The 17,252-nt window shown below is 48.6% G+C and overlaps 1 protein-coding gene across 1 annotated transcript in view; it reads right to left on the minus strand.

The window, feature by feature from the left end:
- Nucleotides 1-12,740, minus strand: part of LOC139049121 (uncharacterized) — a 39,757-nt gene extending 27,017 nt beyond the window's left edge. The window contains exons 1-4 of the mRNA XM_070524346.1: nt 12,555-12,740; nt 8,066-8,219; nt 7,481-7,721; nt 943-1,111 (exon numbers count right to left, since the gene is read on the minus strand). Of these exons, the coding sequence (XP_070380447.1) occupies nt 943-1,111; nt 7,481-7,721; nt 8,066-8,219; nt 12,555-12,706 (716 nt within the window). The 5' untranslated portion in view covers nt 12,707-12,740. The remainder of the gene's footprint in view (nt 1-942; nt 1,112-7,480; nt 7,722-8,065; nt 8,220-12,554) is intronic.
- Between the last annotated feature and the right edge of the window lie 4,512 nt (nt 12,741-17,252).

The following is a 17,252-nucleotide window of genomic DNA, read 5'->3' on the forward strand; positions in this document are numbered from 1 at the left end:
CTTATGTGTTAGCAGCGCATACGCACTCTAGTGTAGTTGCCCAGAATGGAGTATCTCAGAATAATGGAATATAATATATAAAATTAAGAAACTTATAATCATGAAATAAAGTAGTAGATGAAATGAAAAATACATATCCACTAGTTGGGAAAGGTATCTTAGATTAAAGAAAACCGCAAATTGTCCAGCACATAACAATGAAACTAGGGGAATGAAGTTAAACATAACACATGCCTGACAAAATTTTCGCGCAAGAAAAATATATTGTGCTCAGACCTTAGGAATTTTCTTTTAATAAACATTCGAGCAGTGCATAGCCAACCTTACCCTCGCTGTTTTCGCAAGTCGAGGCGCCCGATGATTGCTAATCTGGAACAGTCAGGTCAAATCCATAAAGACAGAGCGGGACGTCGTTATACTGTTCGCTTCCCCAAATGAGTGAAAAATTCGGACAGAAACCATGCCACGGCGACTGTCGACGGTAATACGATTAGCATTCGAGCAATGTCGCGACACGCCGTATTGGCAAGGGCACCTTTATTTAGAATCTGTAATGGTCATTCTGAGATTTTTGTTGCTTCAGTTATTTGCGACAAACACGGTCTTCGTGAGCGGCCCACTTTGCTATCTTAAATCTTAGGCTGAAATATTGAAACTGCGAAACACTAACAGGTGATCGGCTCGCGCAAGAGGCCGCGTTTCTACCAGAAAGCTCGCTTTCGTGCATCGCATTCGCCGCCAGCGCTTCCCGGTAAACATTGGGGTTACATAGGCCGCAGTTGCCGGGAAGCATAAGAAGGCGCCAGGGATCTTTGAATGCTATACCGCTCCTGTCTTAAAGGCTAAGATTCAGCGCCTTACAATTTCTTTTTTTTTTCCATTCAGTTAACAACTCAATGGTCTCATTGGGCTCATTGGTCGCACGTGGTGACGGATACTCACGTGTTCACCCGCGCTTCCGGTCGCCGTCTCGCAGCACGTGGTCTGGGCTGTCTCCTAGCCGGCTGCTGTTGACCGGGCGCCGGCGGGACGCTCACTTGCGCCACAGTGCGGTGGTCAGGCGCTGCAGTGTCCGAGGTCTGCGGCGCGTCGCTTCTTGCAGCCCGCGCAGCTGCGAAGCAAGCGTGCGAGTTCCAGTGGTTCTAACATTTAATTATTTTCGCTTTTTCTCTCTACCATGCCTCTAAAACACAATTCAACATGTGACTGCGCAATTGGCGTAATCCGCAAATCTGTTAGGTTCCCCGTATACGTTCTAATCGAGGAGCACGTCCGGTATTTTGTCAACGATCCGGTGCACACGTTCTCCCGATATGCTTGCGCAACTTCTGCGGTTTCTTGTGGCACATATATTCATCTTCGTAGCAAACCTGACAGATCGGCAGCTGCGTGTGGTTGTCGTTGCTCTTCAGCAAAGCTCGCCGGCTGACATCGGCAGTGGTAGACATTGAAGGGACAAGTGGCCAGAATGTGTTGCGAGACGTTGATGGAAAGGAAATGACCAAGATTTATAGTGATAGAATCCGTGGGGGGAGAGGGGGGGTATTCTGTAAGAGTCGACCTAGGGGAGTGTCCAGTTCGGCCGCTGCTGATTGGCTAGGGCCGATCGTCTCCTCCTCGCCCGCACAGCTGCATCCAGTCAGCAGCGGCCGAAATGAACAGTCCTCTAGGTCGACTCTTACAGAATACCCCACCCCCCCTCCCAGCACGCTGTTATATAAATTTTAAATATTATATTAAATTGTCAAAGAAAGTCAAAAACCAATGAGTGGCGCGGCCTGGCAGTGACGTATTGGTACATCGAGCGTAGTTTATGAGATTATTGTATGTAAGTCGGCTGTAGTTAAGCGCAGCATGCCTACTGCTTAAAACTGCCATTCGTATAATATTAGGCTTTTGCGGTGATTTATTCTGTGCGCAATGCTAATCGACCAAAAAAAAAATCACGAACAGTTAGGATACTCCCTAATGCGAAATTTGAACGCAGCTCTATACTTGTTTTCATCTCGTGATACATTGGCTGGCGCGGTCCATCTGTCTCGTCGTGTGACGCATTGCAAGCGGAGGGAAGTGTGGCGCGACTGCCTCGCTAATCCGGAGATCGCGAAAGGCAGCGCGTGGGCGACGCGTAGGCACGATTCACAGCAGCCGCCGCAGACGGACCCTCGCTCATGCAGTGCTTTGTTTCCACATATGGTTTCGGTGCACGCGTTCGCCGCATGACATCGGCAGCAGACGACGGCGCGCTACTCTGGCGTCATCTCGTATCTCGTATCAGTCGTTGCCACAAAGCCCGTCTTGCACGGCACAACGCTTTTCTTCTCATGCTTTCCTTCCTCATGTCATACCCTCCTCCTCCGCTTTCCTCGTCGCGCTCTCTTCGCTATCGCCGTCTTTCATCCCCAGTTGCGCTCCTCCTTCGCTCCTTCATCGAAGTTCGTTCGATTACGCCGAGGGACGCTGACGTTGAACGCAGGATTGGGCGCATAAGAGCTGCGCTGTAAAAAACTGGCTGTGGCTTAGTTAAGGTTAAGCCCAGGATGCGAAGCATACTAGCCTTTATTTTAACGCGACAGCGTTAAGGATCTCGTGTCGCAGAAAAGCCGGTGTCGTCGGCGTCGGCTCAGGCGTGCGGCGCTTGCTCAGGCGCACATTTTGTTGTCGCGCCGAACGCTGCGTTGCTCGACGCTCACCGCGTCCGATGCGGGGCGCGTAGTCGCTGCGCCGTAGCAAAGCCACCTAGAAACAGTCTCTGTAGCACGCCGCAACCTTCGCTTCTCATTCCAACGAGCTGCTCTGTCTCCAGGAGGCATCTCACCTCGTGAGTGTCTACAGAGGCAAGCGCAGCTGCTTATATTGGCGGCGAGGAGTTACGGAGTCGCCCTCTATCGGAAGCGCCTCGCTGCCGTAGTATGAGGGATCACGTGGCGCGCTCCTCATAGGTTTTGCTGTCAGCGCTCACTGAAAACACCACGCGCGAGCTCTCCCGGACATTTCTGTAAGTACTTTCGACACGAGAGAAGTTTCTTACTGTCTAAATAATAATCTTGGGCAAGCTGAAAGCACACAATCGTTTACAGCCGCTATCTCTTTACTGAATACGTACAGTGAACGCCACTGCGCGCGGTCGCCGCGATGGAGTCTCCCGAACCGGCTTCTTGCGTGAAAGGTAGATAAAGGCTGAGAGCAAACTATGTGAAATATGTTGTTATAGTGTTTGTATAACTAAATGGAGCGTAATAGAATGAAGCCTCAATGCAGCGATCGCGCAGATTCGCAGCGACCGACTGCGCGTCAGCATACTTGTCCACGCACTGTTTCGCTTTCTCCGCGCGCGCGTTTTCGCACCGTGCTATGAGCTTTAGGCCGCAGAATATGAGCATTTGACAGTATAGAGACAACCATTGTTGCGTGGGCGCTATCAGAGCTGTTCAAAAATAATTTCATTGTAGAGACTTCGACGCCCACGGGGACTGTGATGTGCCGTCGCGACGATGCAATCGTTTTTTTCTTCTAAGTTCTTTGACCTTTCAATACTATTTCTCGAGTTGCGTCGCACTGTATGTTTATCGGCGTTCTCAGCGTGCAATTTCCCGCTGCTCCTTTTTTGTAATCCAGTGCATTAATTCATAACACAAACATGACCATATGCCACGCTTTCTTTAAATGTGCTTCTTACCGCTGCCTTTCCGCTCCACTGAACTTGCCAGTATCTATAGTAGCGACAAGTTCATAGACCAAACCATTATGACATTAGTCGGGCAGCGGACTCAGGCGAGCGTCTCAGTGCGCGTTTCCAGAACATCGCAGACCGGGCGCCGTAGCAGAAATCTTCCTCGCGTCTGTGCTTGCTGCATACCCGAATTGTAGCCGACGACTGCCGGTTTTATGTTTCGCGAGCCAAGCTTCACACAGCTTCTTGTCCTGCGGCTACGCGTGAATAAGGCCGACACCGGCCTCCGTTACGTGCGGCCGGCCCTGCGGCACCGAGCAGTAGCCTGCCATGTTGCGCGCCTTCAAAGGCAGCCACTACCCATTGTAGTGCTTTCAAGCGTTGTAAAGGAGACACTCGAAGCGGGAAAATTTCGCCACTAAATGAAAACCGCAACGTACGAGGGAATTTAAACTCGTTTTCAGCTCGCTTCGGCGCGCCCGAAGCAGCCGACGCGGCCGCTATGTCCACGTGATCCCTCCTAGCACGTCACGCCGACGGTGGCGCCAGCTTTTCCAGTGGTGGAGCTCGAGGCCAATACCGCCGCGACGCCGCGAGCGACGGCGCGAGTTGGAGCCTCGTTTCTCCTCCGTCGTGACGTCACGGTGTCACGTGGTCAGCCTTGAAGGCGACGCCGCGAGCGACGGCGCGAGTTGGAGCCCTGTTTCTCCTCTGTCGTGACGTCCCAGTGTCACCAGGTATTGAAGGCGACACCGCCGCGCCTGAGGAGCTGGGTTGAGCTCTAGTAATATGCTTCGCATAAAATGCCCGTTGACGAGTGACGCTGCCTTCGTGGTAACGAGCATGTAACGAGTGGAGCTGCATAGGCGGGCAGAGCTGTTCAATGCCTCGCGGCGTACATGAGGGCTGTTGCGCGCACGCGAGTTTGCGGGTTAGTACTCCGGGTTTTGTGGCCTCGATGAGGTGCCAAATGCCATCAACGAATCGTGCCGTGAATGGGTGCAAGCACTGCAATAATAGCCCTACTGCCATATCGCAGCACTTAGCTTGGCTTGGCTAAACAAAAGCCTGGCGAATGGAGCCAGCAAGAGCGTGGTCTTCGAGATCGGCTAGTGTTATTTAGAATCAGCCGTCGCTGGGGCGTAGATTCGTACACCAGCTGTTGTGGTACAAATAATTCAACGCTTGATAAAACATGAACCGCTAGAATATCGGTTTAATAAACAAAATATTACTTTCTTCCAACTTGTCGACTGCCTTCTACCAATTCCGGCGTATAATCGCTATCGCGCTCTCCTATCACTGTTTCCCGCACGTTTCTTGAGCACGACTCTTTCTACGGTCATGCTACAGGCATGTTTCTACAAACTAGCCCGGTCTCACACCATGTTTATTGAGCACGACTACATCCTCAATACCGATCGGAAAATTCCTCTAAGCTATGTTCCAAGGTTATGTTACAATTTCACAATTCATTTCACAATTTATTTATTTATTAGTAAAAATACAGAGCATTGCATGTGCGTAGTATACATAAGGAGGTCCCAAAGTCAAAGACTGTCAAAGACTGTTCCACGGAGTTTTCCGCGTTATCACTGTATCATCGGACAGTCAGACCAGTAAGCATTCCGTTGCGCTCAAGAAATGGGTACCATAACAATTGCTTGTTAGTCCCTCTAAAACAAACTGCGGCTTGATCAGGAACTCGGCCAACGTTTTCTGGCTGCTATATCAATGATGTGGCGCTGCCTTTCAGCTTATTTTTTGTTTCGATGAGCGAGGTTAATCGTTACGTGAGTTGAAAGCACAGCAGTTTGCCTGCTATTTTTGTTTTATTCCGACGGACTTCAGCGGGGTAAGTTCAGTGCGCTAAAATGGCCCACCAACTGGCGTGCCATTTAAATGTAGAGTATGCTATTGAATATGGGTGTATGTATTGCCGATGCGTAAGAGATGCTAACTTATCTGTTGCCTCCTTTTCATTAGGCGTTGGCATAATGGCGATTGTGTGTTTTGGCATTGATTTCTTCTGCAGAGGTACCTTGCACCAGCCAGATGGCGCTATATACAGTTTCATTGATCACCTCGTAGTCGCCTATATACAAGCTGCAAGGGATACGAATAAAATAAGACGGGATTCCAAGGCATAACGACTCTTGATTCAACGCTCGTACGAGTGTTACGTGCAGAGGTTTCTCAAGGTTGATCATCGCTCGTGGTGTCGGACGTATGTCGTGCATACTATCAGTGATCGCGGCGAGATAGTCCGGCAAACAAACGACACTTACAGATGAAAACATTTGCGAATTCGGCCCCTCATCTTGATGTCGAGCATGCCCAGTCATTCGCAACATTCGCACTTTAAAAATTTCGTATCTCAGACACGCTTTCCTCGCTATAAGTGATCCGAGGTGTATCCGCCGAATAAGCATAGCCTGTTCCTCCAATTTATCTTTATTCGTGTGACTTCACATACACTGCATTGCTGTCCCATTCGCAGCCTCCACAGCGCTGCTGAAGTTAGGGAATCGGGATACAACACGCAGCTTGTCACCACGACGCCTGTACGGCAATATGGCGGCCACGATGACGTCAGCGTATCGACGATGACGGTGGCCTCATGACATTAGATGCTGCTGTGAGCAGTGGAGGGGTAAATGAAAGGTGCCCCCGCTTCGTTTGCGACGGTTCAATTATATTCATCATTATCCCGATCTTCTTATCTCGATGTTGTGAGGATTGGGGGGGGGGGGGGGGGGTCAATCCCACTATTCGTAACCACTTGTCAAGATTGGAGTCGTGTATGAATTAGATGGTAGCTGGCCCATGCCATCGTCCAACTTATCCACGCTGAGAACGTTGTTGAAGGGAAGAACTGTTTCTCATCGAAAACGAGAGGAATAAGGGTTTATTTACAGTATCTACATAAGGACGCTGCAGTTCATCAGTCTAGCATGACTGCGAGATAAAAGTACACAGAGCAGCCGCACAACAGCGGTTTATAAACACTCGGTTCTCCCTCGATCCCAATGTGAAGGAAACGGCCGCCCAAGCACCGTAGATGAGTCGCCTCTTTGCACGAGGGATTACACACAGACACTTCCGCACAGGCTCACGGTCCTCAACCGAGGTCAGACGGTCTTTGCAGAACTCGAGGCTGACGTCAGCAACGGTGCGTGGGAAGAGGCCTCGAACTACGTTCCCTCGGTGACTCCCTTGTTTATAGCAATCCAGATCGGCGGTGGCGGGTTCCGTCACAAAGCCTGGTTCGCCGAACTCATCTCGGAAACCCGCGACGCTGAGTGGCGGACGTGGCGCATTGTCCAAGAAAAGTTGACCCCGCTGTCGCAACTGGCTGGCAAAACTTGCACCTCAGCGGGCCGTTCTTAACAATGTCTACTTCAGGCCGAAGGCCTCTCCCAGCGATCTCCAATTACTACATTGCTCCTAAGCATAGTTTACTAAGAAAAATACTCGAGGAAACCTTAGCGAGAGTGTCTACAATGGCACTTCAGCCAGCACAGGAATGATAATTTGTGCGTAGATTTCCCCAAACATTCAGCTTCTGGCTCTAGACGGCCTTGCGATTTTAGAAATTGATCGTTTTCAACAAAATATTTCCTCCCAAATGCAATAATTCGCAAATGCATATCAGGCAGACCTATTCATATCTACTAACCATGAATCCCGTGTCACATGAACGATCATGCGGCGCCAGCCGTAGTTTCCTCTGAACGTTCAGCTACTGGAAACTCCGTGGTTTCACAGAACGAAACCAAAAACTGCACCGATTTGCCATCGACTTACCTTTGCGGGCGCGCATCGGTGTGGCGCTGGCGGTGGCGTAGGCGGCGGTGCTCCTGTTGTCAGCGAAGTTGTGCAACAGCCCGACCCGCTGGCCGGACCTGCTGGTTGGGCCCCCGGCGCCCGAGGCCGGCGACATCTCGCCGACCGCGGAGCAGTGCCGCATCTCCCGCGTGGTCGTGTGCTCCTTGGAGCCGTCCTGGTGCTCAGCCTTTCTCGATGCCTCCGCATTCGGCAGCGGTGCCTGCGCCCACCCGAACGTACTTTTTTTTCTGGATGATGCACGATTAACCGGAACGCATTTGCGGACTGGTTTGTTTGGGCGCATTGTTGATGTTCTTACGGCGAAGCTGTCTATGGACGGGATCTGGCGGATTGCGTCCACGCGTAGACCAAGAATTTTTCACAGGTGGGCCCATCCCGAAGATAGTGCGATGCCAGGCCGACCCGCGGCGGAGGTGAAGCAGGCGGTTAGCCCTCCCCATGTGTGGGCCGATCCCGAACATAGTGCCATGCCGGGCCGACCCACAGCTGATGCCAATCAGGCGGTTAGCACTCCCCATGCGTGGTTAGCACTCCCATACCCACCTTGTGGCCGTGTTCGAAGAGCTGTAACGGCAGCCAGTCCCTGAGCACATCGCGAATACTCGTGGCACGACCGCCGCGGCCCTTGTAGTAGGGTGGGCCGTGAAGGCGCTGGTTCAGCCGAGGTGCAGCCTTGGACCGTCTCTTCGGCCCCTTTCTGTGGGAGGATGATGGCGCGTGCAGTCGCAATGTTTATCATTGTAGACAGGGGGAGCGTGCTCTATTCGTTGCGCGCAGAAAACTCGTGGCGATCGACTGGCGCACTCTCGCAGTTCGCATTCAACGGGCGCATTGCCTGAGTCATCCTCGAGCGTAGTCTGCTGCCTCATCTGCCACATAGAGTTTCCAACAAAAATTAATGAAGGGAGATATGGTGCTACAATCGTTCAGCCACAGGGGGAATGGTGGTTAGTGCATGGATTTGTGCAGTCTTCGTGTCTGTGACTTCGTCTATTGTTGGTGCTTTATCTTTTGTGCGGTATTTCTTTTTTAAGATATTGAGGAATCATACTTTCTTCTAAGCACATCATGCTATGAAGTCTCAGTGAACACGCGCGATCATTGCGAACTGATGCACTTAGAAGTGCAAGGTCTTGTCCAAGTTCTTTTCAATTTTTGAAGCCAGAACGTGGCTTGCAAAAAAGAAGCGCGAAGTGTAAGCAAACCCACGCAGTACCCAGAACTCCCCTGCTGGCGCAACCGCCATAACTGGACTTCTCGTGTACACTATGGGGTCCCGGTTCCCTACCCGTAATTACTGTAAGAAAAAATTGTGGGGTTCATCCAGCCCGTGACTTACCACCACGTGCTCTCTTCGTTAACATGACCAGCTGTGTAGCTGCGAATGCTAATAGCTTCGTGAAACGCTTGGTTAGGAGGTTAACAGCTTCGCAGACTGCTAGTGCGGATTACACCAGGTTGAGGTGGTGCGTTGCCAGAGCTTTCAGATTAGCACGCGAGGTAGGGTTCTGCGTGCGCAGAACAATCGGATGGATGGATGGATGGATGGATGGATGGATGGATGGATGGATGGATGGATGGATGGATGGATGGATGGATGGAAGGAAGGAAGGATGGATGGATGGATGGATGGATGGATGGATGGATGGATGGATGGATGGATGGATGGATGGATGGATGGATGGATGGATGGATGGATGGATGGATGGATGGATGGATGGATGGATGGATGGAATAACTTTACTGAAAGGTCCTGCGAGCTGCGGGTTGGAAGACCCCATATAGCGGGTTACTGTCACGTTAAGGTTGGGAGTTTTAACTCCCTGGCCGCATCGTGGGCTCGCTGGATGGCCTAGAGCTGCTCCGCCAGGTCCATGCTGCGTAATGCTTCTTGAAGCCTGGCGGAGTCTTGATTCTTGTTTGCGTGGGTCCGACCACACGGCCCGAGCAAGTGATGTAGTACGTCTAGTGTTCTAAGGCAATTTTCGCAATACGACGTCGTGCATAGCTCAAGCATGTAGCGATGTAGTCTGTTCTGCGGAGGGTACGTGTTGGTTTGAAGCATTCTGAACGTGCGGGTTTGAGTCCTGGTGAGCTTATTGTGAGGTGCGCTGTATATTCTGCGGTCTAGATAAAAGAGCTTTGTGATCTAGTTGTACGTGGAGGAAGAGTCCCGATTCTCGCTGGGAGGGTCATGACCAGAATAGGTGGCGTCGCGGAGAGTTAGGTCTCACGCGCTCCTGTGAGCCACCTCATTAAGATTCGGAGGGGCGTCCTCGGTCGCTTCGAGGTGTGCCGGGAACCAGCAGATGGTGTGATGCTGCAGCGGTGTGGATGCATTGACTATTTGTAGTGCTTGTCTTGCAACGGCTCTTTCCTGAAAGACTTTGACGGCCGAGCGTGAATCCTTGTAGAGGTGGGTCGGGATCAGGTCTGTGAGCGCGAGTGCGATGGCTACCTGTTGTGCTATCTCGGACTTGTGGGTCTTGACTGTGAGAGCGTTTGTGACTTGACCTTGCTTATTGACCGTGGTGGCAACGAAGGCCTTCCTGGACGGGTACTGTGCCGCGTCTACGAAACAGGCTATGGTCTTCTTATCATGTATTTCGCGCCGGATGAATGATCCGCGTGCCAGCCTTCTGGGTTGATGGTGCGCAGGGTTCATGTTCCGCTGGAGTGGACGAACCGTGTAGGAGTTGCGTGTTTCCATCGGAACGCTTTGGTATAGATTCTCGATTGCTGTGATGTTTTTCTCTACCCGGTTTGGTTCCGAGAGTCTTGTCAACTGAGCCCGTTTTTGAGCTTCGGTGATTTCTTCAAGAGTGTTGTGTACCACCAGTTGCAGCAGGAGCTCTGTCCCGGTGCTCTTGGGGATTCTCAGCGCAAGTTTGACTAGCTTCCTCAGTTGCACACTGAGTCTGTCTTTCTCCGCTACCTTACATCTGTGTATGGCCGCCTCCTACGTGAAGTGGCATAGCGGGAAGGCGTGTGTTAGCTTGATGAGATTTTCTTCCTTAAGGCCGTGTTGTCTGTTTCCTACGCGTCGTATGAGATTCACACCAGCGAAAAGAATGGGACACACAAATTCGCATCTGTGTGCGCGATTCATTATGTTATTACACCGAAAATAGCTCGCGACGGACAACGCAGTGAGCCAGCGTTTTAAGGGGCTCAAGGAGCGCATTCTGGATACCTCTCTTGTGCCTGCGCGAACGCTGGAGCTCGAAAAACATATAATGTGCGGCGCTTGCAATGTTACGAAGTTGCGCTTATCGCATATCAGGTATTCAGAGCTAACAGAGTTCTCGGTAAAATCACCTGCTGTCTATAGCATAAGTCTACTCATTTAGACGGATTAATCGAAACGCCGGATATTAGATGTGCAAAACATCAAAATTCATGATCTCCTCATTGTAAAAAGCACTAATGAACACATTCCTTAATTACTATACGTCATATATGTACGAATTTGCGAAATGAAGCCAGTGGGTTCCCAAGGCAGATATACTTTAAGGAAGGCCCTGTTTTGTGATAGGTTACATGAAACTTACCGTAAATATGCACCATTATTATTTATTTTTTAAAGAACGCTTTGATATGGAATGAAGCAGTAAACTATGCAGAATACCAGTGTAACTACTCGCACATTGTGTGAACACATATCACAAAACTGCTGCGATCCTCGCAGTTCATTCCAAGTTAATGGGCCTCGGGTACTAACTGGCTACTATAGGAAAATTTCAATGCGCACCGTAGCTTATATACTTTAGAGTTTAAAATGCAAGACATTTGTATGCCAAGGCTGAAGCGCTGGCAAGACGAGGACACAATATATGAAGAAAAAGGCGAAGCTTGAGCGTCCGCTTTGCAGCTGTTATGACGTCATATGGTAGCTGCGCGGCCGCGCGCGGCGCAGCAAGGAAGAGCGTTGTTGTGCGGCTAGTATGCTTCGCATAAAACGGATGCCGCAGTCTCTTTTTTTTTCCGCGTCTCGCATCCTCGTCTTACCCACGCGATTTAGAACGCTCCTCCATTCCACGCTTCACCTCGACTCGAGAAAGTGGAGGATCGATCATTGCGCTTCATCGAGAGTCCTCGGCAATTACTGATGACGGACGCTAGTAAGTGTCGTGGACTCTCGATGAAGTGCAATGATCCCTCCTCTCAAGAGGTGGCACCGCCAAACCCTTACCCCCTTATCTTAGGCCACGGGCCATCCCATCTAATAAATGTTTTAATCAATCAATCAATCAATCAATCAATCAATCAATCAATCAGTCAATCAATCAATCAATCAATCAATCAATCAATCAATCAACTACGGCAGTTCTCGAAAAGCATATGTCGTCTTCCCCATTTGTCGAGGGGTGGCGTTCCCCTCTACTTGGTGAAGGGAAGGAGGAGCTTCGAGTCGAGGATCGTTTCACAATGCGGGGGTCGCCATGTCGAGCCAACGTAGGTTATCGACTCGTGCTCACAAAATTTGGAAATTATTCGGGTAGGCATTTCTATTTCACGTGCAAACAATATCCGCCTCTTAGAGGAGTCGGGATCGTGCAACAGGAATCGCCTCCATGCGGCAGGCCATTTATAACTACAATTCTTGCATCTATTAAGTAAAACACTCTGCATAGATAGGTAATCTCCTTTCGCTTGCTTATCGCAGCCTGTAGAAGGAGATTAAGCGTGGTGTACGTAGTGGTGGCATCAACTGCCACCAGGAGAAGAGCTGACCTTCAAGGGCGTTCGTTCCACACAGGTTCTACACAAGGTCTAAAGTTTAACTAAGTTTAATGTTCAACTTATGTCTTTAGACCCTGTCATGTTCATATGCTGCGGTATTTGCAATTACCTATATATATGTTGTTGGCTTCAATCAAAATTTAGTTGAGAGTTAGCGCTCGTCCTGTCCGCTTCTAGTCTGTGTCCGTGTCACTTCGTGCTACAATCCACGATCATGTCACGCGAAGTGGTTGCGCATCGCTGTAGCTCACGCAGGCATGCTCATGGAAAATGGCGTACGACAACTTCCCTCGGGTGCTGGGAGTGCGGGGACTTCGGACTGGCACTGCCGCTGGGCCCTGCTTCTTCGTCGAGCGCATCGAGATACTTGGCCGTGGTCATGGAAGAGGCAGCGGTAGTGTACGAGGGCGTGGCCGTACCCGGGGTAGGTGGAGAACCCATGACGACGTAAGTTGGGTGGAATTCGTCTCGCTTGCTTTTGTTGTCCTTGTGGTTCGGACCCACTATGGAGGAATGGGCGAAACTCGGATGGATAAAGCCAATGTTATGTTTTTTTTTTATTATTGTTATACGAGACCTAGCACCTTTTGCAGTCTTCAATTGGCGCTGGCTACTCACTTTCAAGCAGAAATGCGCAAGCAGGGAAAGCCACGGGCATGTAAAAGTTTACTAAAATCAAACTCAAGTGAACACTAACGTATGTAGATAAGTCAAGCACTCGGTCTTGAAGTCATGTCACATGAATCAGAAAAAAAGGGGGCATAAGAGAAGAACACAGAAACACGAACTCCAGTCACATGACTACACTAAAGTCAACAAAAAGTCCAGTCACGTGGCTACATTAAAGCCAGGCTCTGGACACAAAAGAAAACACAAAATAGGTTCCCAAAAGGTCAATTGAATCCAGGCACAAGATGAACCAAAGCCAGGAAAAAAATTTAGCACATATCATGAGTTTTCCCTACATGATAAATAATCTACTGAATATTTTCCGAGAATATACCGCTCACGTCTAGAAATCTTTGGAGCACCATTCACAATCGTCGTTGCAATGAATATGTGTAGACTTAGATGTTGAGTCTTATGTGTTTATATGGCGCAGCTCCAATGAACCGGGAGCTGCTCAGCAAGTGTCGAAGGCGCCTTTAGTCTACCGTCAGGACACTGGCTTGACACAGATGTCCCAGACGCTCCTTACTTGAGGAGCTTGCGCTTGCTAGCTGCGAACATTATGCGTCAGAATTTACTGTCGGTGTATGGGTGAGTCATGTTACGGATCCCCAATCTCATCTGGGAGTAGCATGCAAGACCTGTGTCCAGACAAACATATCCAGCCCCCACTACGGATTGCCTATCTCCCCCTCTCTCCCTCTCACGTGTTAGCAGCTCATACACACTCTAGTGCAGTTGCCCAGAATAGAGTATCTCAGAACAATAGAATATAATATACAAAATAAGGAAACGAATAATCATAAAATAAGGTAGTAGATAAAATGAAAAGTAAATATCCACTAGTAGTGAAAGGTATCTTGGAATAAAGAAAACCGCAACTTGTCCAGTACATAACAATGAAACTGGGGGAATGAAGTTAAACATAACACGTGCCTGACAAAATTTTCCCACAAGAAAAATGTATTGTGGTCATAACTTAGGAATTTTCTTTTAATAAATATTCAGGCATTGCATAGCCAACCTTACCTTCGCTGTGTTCGCAAGTCGAGGCGCCCGATGATAGCAATTCTGGAACAGTTAAGTCAAATCCATAAAGCAAGATTAGCAAGATTACTTAGCAAGATTACGTAATGTCGCACTCAGTTTAAACCTATACCTATTATTATCATTTTTTTCGTTTCCCCATGACCAGTTATTTGTTTTCCTAATACCTATGTTTGTGCTGCAATGCATAGCGCTGCTTTGTGCAAAGTGTTTTGTTATTTTTTTTCAGTGTTTATTTGGAAAATAAAATATCTCTGCCTGTGTACTGTACTGCCAAGTTGATAAAGGGGGCAGGACCTCTGTCAAGCTTACGAGCTTTTAGTCCTGTCTACTTCTCTGTCCAAGAAAAAAATAAAGACTGAATTGAAAGTCTGAATTGAAAGACAGAGCGGGACGTCGTTCTAAAGTTCGCTTCCCCAAATGAGTAAAAAATTCCGACTGAAACCATGGCACGGTGACAGTCGACGGTAATACGATTAGCATTCGAGAAATGCCGCGACACGTCGTATTGGCAAGGGCACCTTTATTTAGAATCTGTAATGGTCATTCTGAGATTTTCATTGCTTCAGCTATTTGCGACACACACAGACTTCGTGAGCGGCCCACTTTGCTGTGTCACTCGCTCGCCACAGTTAGCCGGATGATGACAGTCACGACGAAGACGCAGTGATGACTTTGGAATGATGAAGGAGCATCGACGTCGATGGAAGGACGAAGGCCTGATGACTATGGCATGACGTTTTTTAAATGGTGATAATGATGGTATAACAAAAAAGTTATGGGGTTTTACGTGCCAAAACCACTTTCTCATTATGAGGCACGCCGTAGTGGAGGACTCCGGAAATTTTGACCACCTGGGGTTCTTAACATGCACCTAAATCTAAGTACAATGGCGTTTTCGCATTTCGCCCCCATCGAAATGGGGTCGCCGTGGCCGGGATTCGATCCCGCGACCTCGTGCTCAGGAGCCCAACACCATAGCCACTGAGCAACCACGGCAGGTGATGATGGTATAACGACGACAGTATGACGTGGATGGCGCGAGGACAGTAGGATAACGGCGAGTGTACGATGACGGTGGCGTGATGGCCACGGTGTGGTGACGTCGGTATGTCCAGGATCCTACGTCGAAGCTGGTATGGTGACGATGACGCGGCCCCGACGCTATAGGGTGACGACGACTGTACGAAGGTGACTAAATGATGGTGGCATGGCGACGGCGCGACAGTCGCCAATGAATGACGGTAGCGCGATCAGACAGAAAGCCAAAGAAGAAACGACGTCGATGGAACGACAAATTCGGTATGAGGACGGCAAAAGGACAATGTTGGCGTGAAAACGTTGGCATGGCAACAGTCAAGCAACGAAGCTGGAATGACGACAATATAACTACCGGGACGGCGGCATTACCACGAACAGATCTGGGTACAGCCTGAGCTAGTGCGCGACTCGTGGGTGACGACGACTGAAGCACGAGAATCGGACGCTGGAGAAGCTGGAGCAAAGACGATGGAAGGAGCACGTCGTCAACACAACAGTTTTACCCACAATGCAGAGAGGGAAAAAAAGACTACGTCAAGTTTTACGACAGCCCTGTCCTATACTTTAAGATTCCATCAATATTTTTAGGGGCGCTCTAATATTCGAAGCTTTCGATTGACAAATCGAGTATTGCCTTATTCAATTGAGCCCTCGAGTCAAATCGACACTATTCGATTAGGTAATCGAGCTAAATCTTACAAAAAAAGTATTTTTCGTATAGTTCACGTCTGCAACTGTACGCAATCAACCATTATATAAAGCAAAAACTCGATAATTTCCATTCCATTGGCATTGGGCATAACGTACTTGTTACCTGAACAACTAGTTATTAGATTACCTGTACTCCTTCCTGAAATGGCAAAACTTCTCGGTTCTTTTTCGTTTAATTTAAGGGTTTTAAATGCTTTGCGCTGCGTAATGTACGCACTTCTTCATACGTATAAGTGTGAACTGTATATGCACTAACACAAACAAGTGCCCGATCTACCAAATGAGTATATTGCGCTTAGGCGGATGAGCATAATGTATGTATGTATGTATGTATGTATGTATGTATGTATGTATGTATGTATGTATGTATGTATGTATGTATGTATGTATGTATGTATGTATGTATGTATGTATGTATGTATGTATGTATGTATGTATGTATGTATGTTCAAGTGAAACAAACTTGTACTAGACCCCGCTGCGTCACCCAGTCGAACTTTTCCAGCAGAACACGATCGCTCACGATAACATATTTTTTGACGCAGCATCTGGCAGATTATTTCGTTTGGCACTCTTTATAAATTAAGCATCGGGGTTTTCTACACTTGCTATAAATCAGAATAGCTTCCATTACAAGATAATATATACAATAGCGGTACCGTCCACCTGCCTTGACCATTCGCGCTAGAGAAAAACTGTGCCTTTCTTTTTTCTCTCAATGTTTCATTGCTGCATACAACACGCATGTTTCGTTTGGTCGCCGAGGCAAACACGGTTATTAATTGACTAACAACTGTACCGTCAGCAAGCTCATATAATTATGCAAGACCGCGTATCCTCCGAAGAGGTAAGAGTTAGCGAACAATCTGCTTTGTTATTCTATATGTGCCTTCGTAGTTTTCATAAATCATGCTTAATAATGTACAGTGCAATGCCAAACTTCCTATTGTTTGGGTACCAGGACGGGAAAATTGTTGACCAGAAGGCTGGCACTTCTTTTGCGATCCATTCGAAAAATATTCGATATGTCATTCGGTTCGCTTCTGGCACTATTTGATTCGTATTCGATTCGGTCTCGAAAATTACCGTTTGCACATCTGTGATGCTGTTCATGTGTTTGATTATTATTACTGCACACTTGTAGATGCTAACTTAATCTTCTAGATTAGTGGATTGTCGTTCAAGGTACGTATAGCTGGAGACGTTGTTTAAAGAGAGGAGTGCGCGGCATCGAAAATGGGGACTGAAAACGCCGCGCCCGCCACGAGGTTTCCCGCCTATGGGCGGGAAACAATCTCTGAGGCGATGTTCATCAAGGCACTACTGCCCGCTTTGAGTAATGTGTTCGCACTGAGATGGCGCGCCATTGCCGCGGACGCTAAGAGGCGATTGGAGGATTGTGGGAAGAAAAGTAGGGAAACGACTAAAGACGGAGACGTACAAAAGCACAGTTCGCAATAAGGGGTCAGAAAGTTTGGTTGTTGGAGTTCATAGTGTTTTTTTTTTTATTGTTTAATCT

Source organism: Dermacentor albipictus, chromosome 8 (genome assembly GCF_038994185.2).
Source record: "Dermacentor albipictus isolate Rhodes 1998 colony chromosome 8, USDA_Dalb.pri_finalv2, whole genome shotgun sequence".
NCBI classification, from domain to species: Eukaryota; Metazoa; Arthropoda; class Arachnida; order Ixodida; family Ixodidae; genus Dermacentor; species Dermacentor albipictus.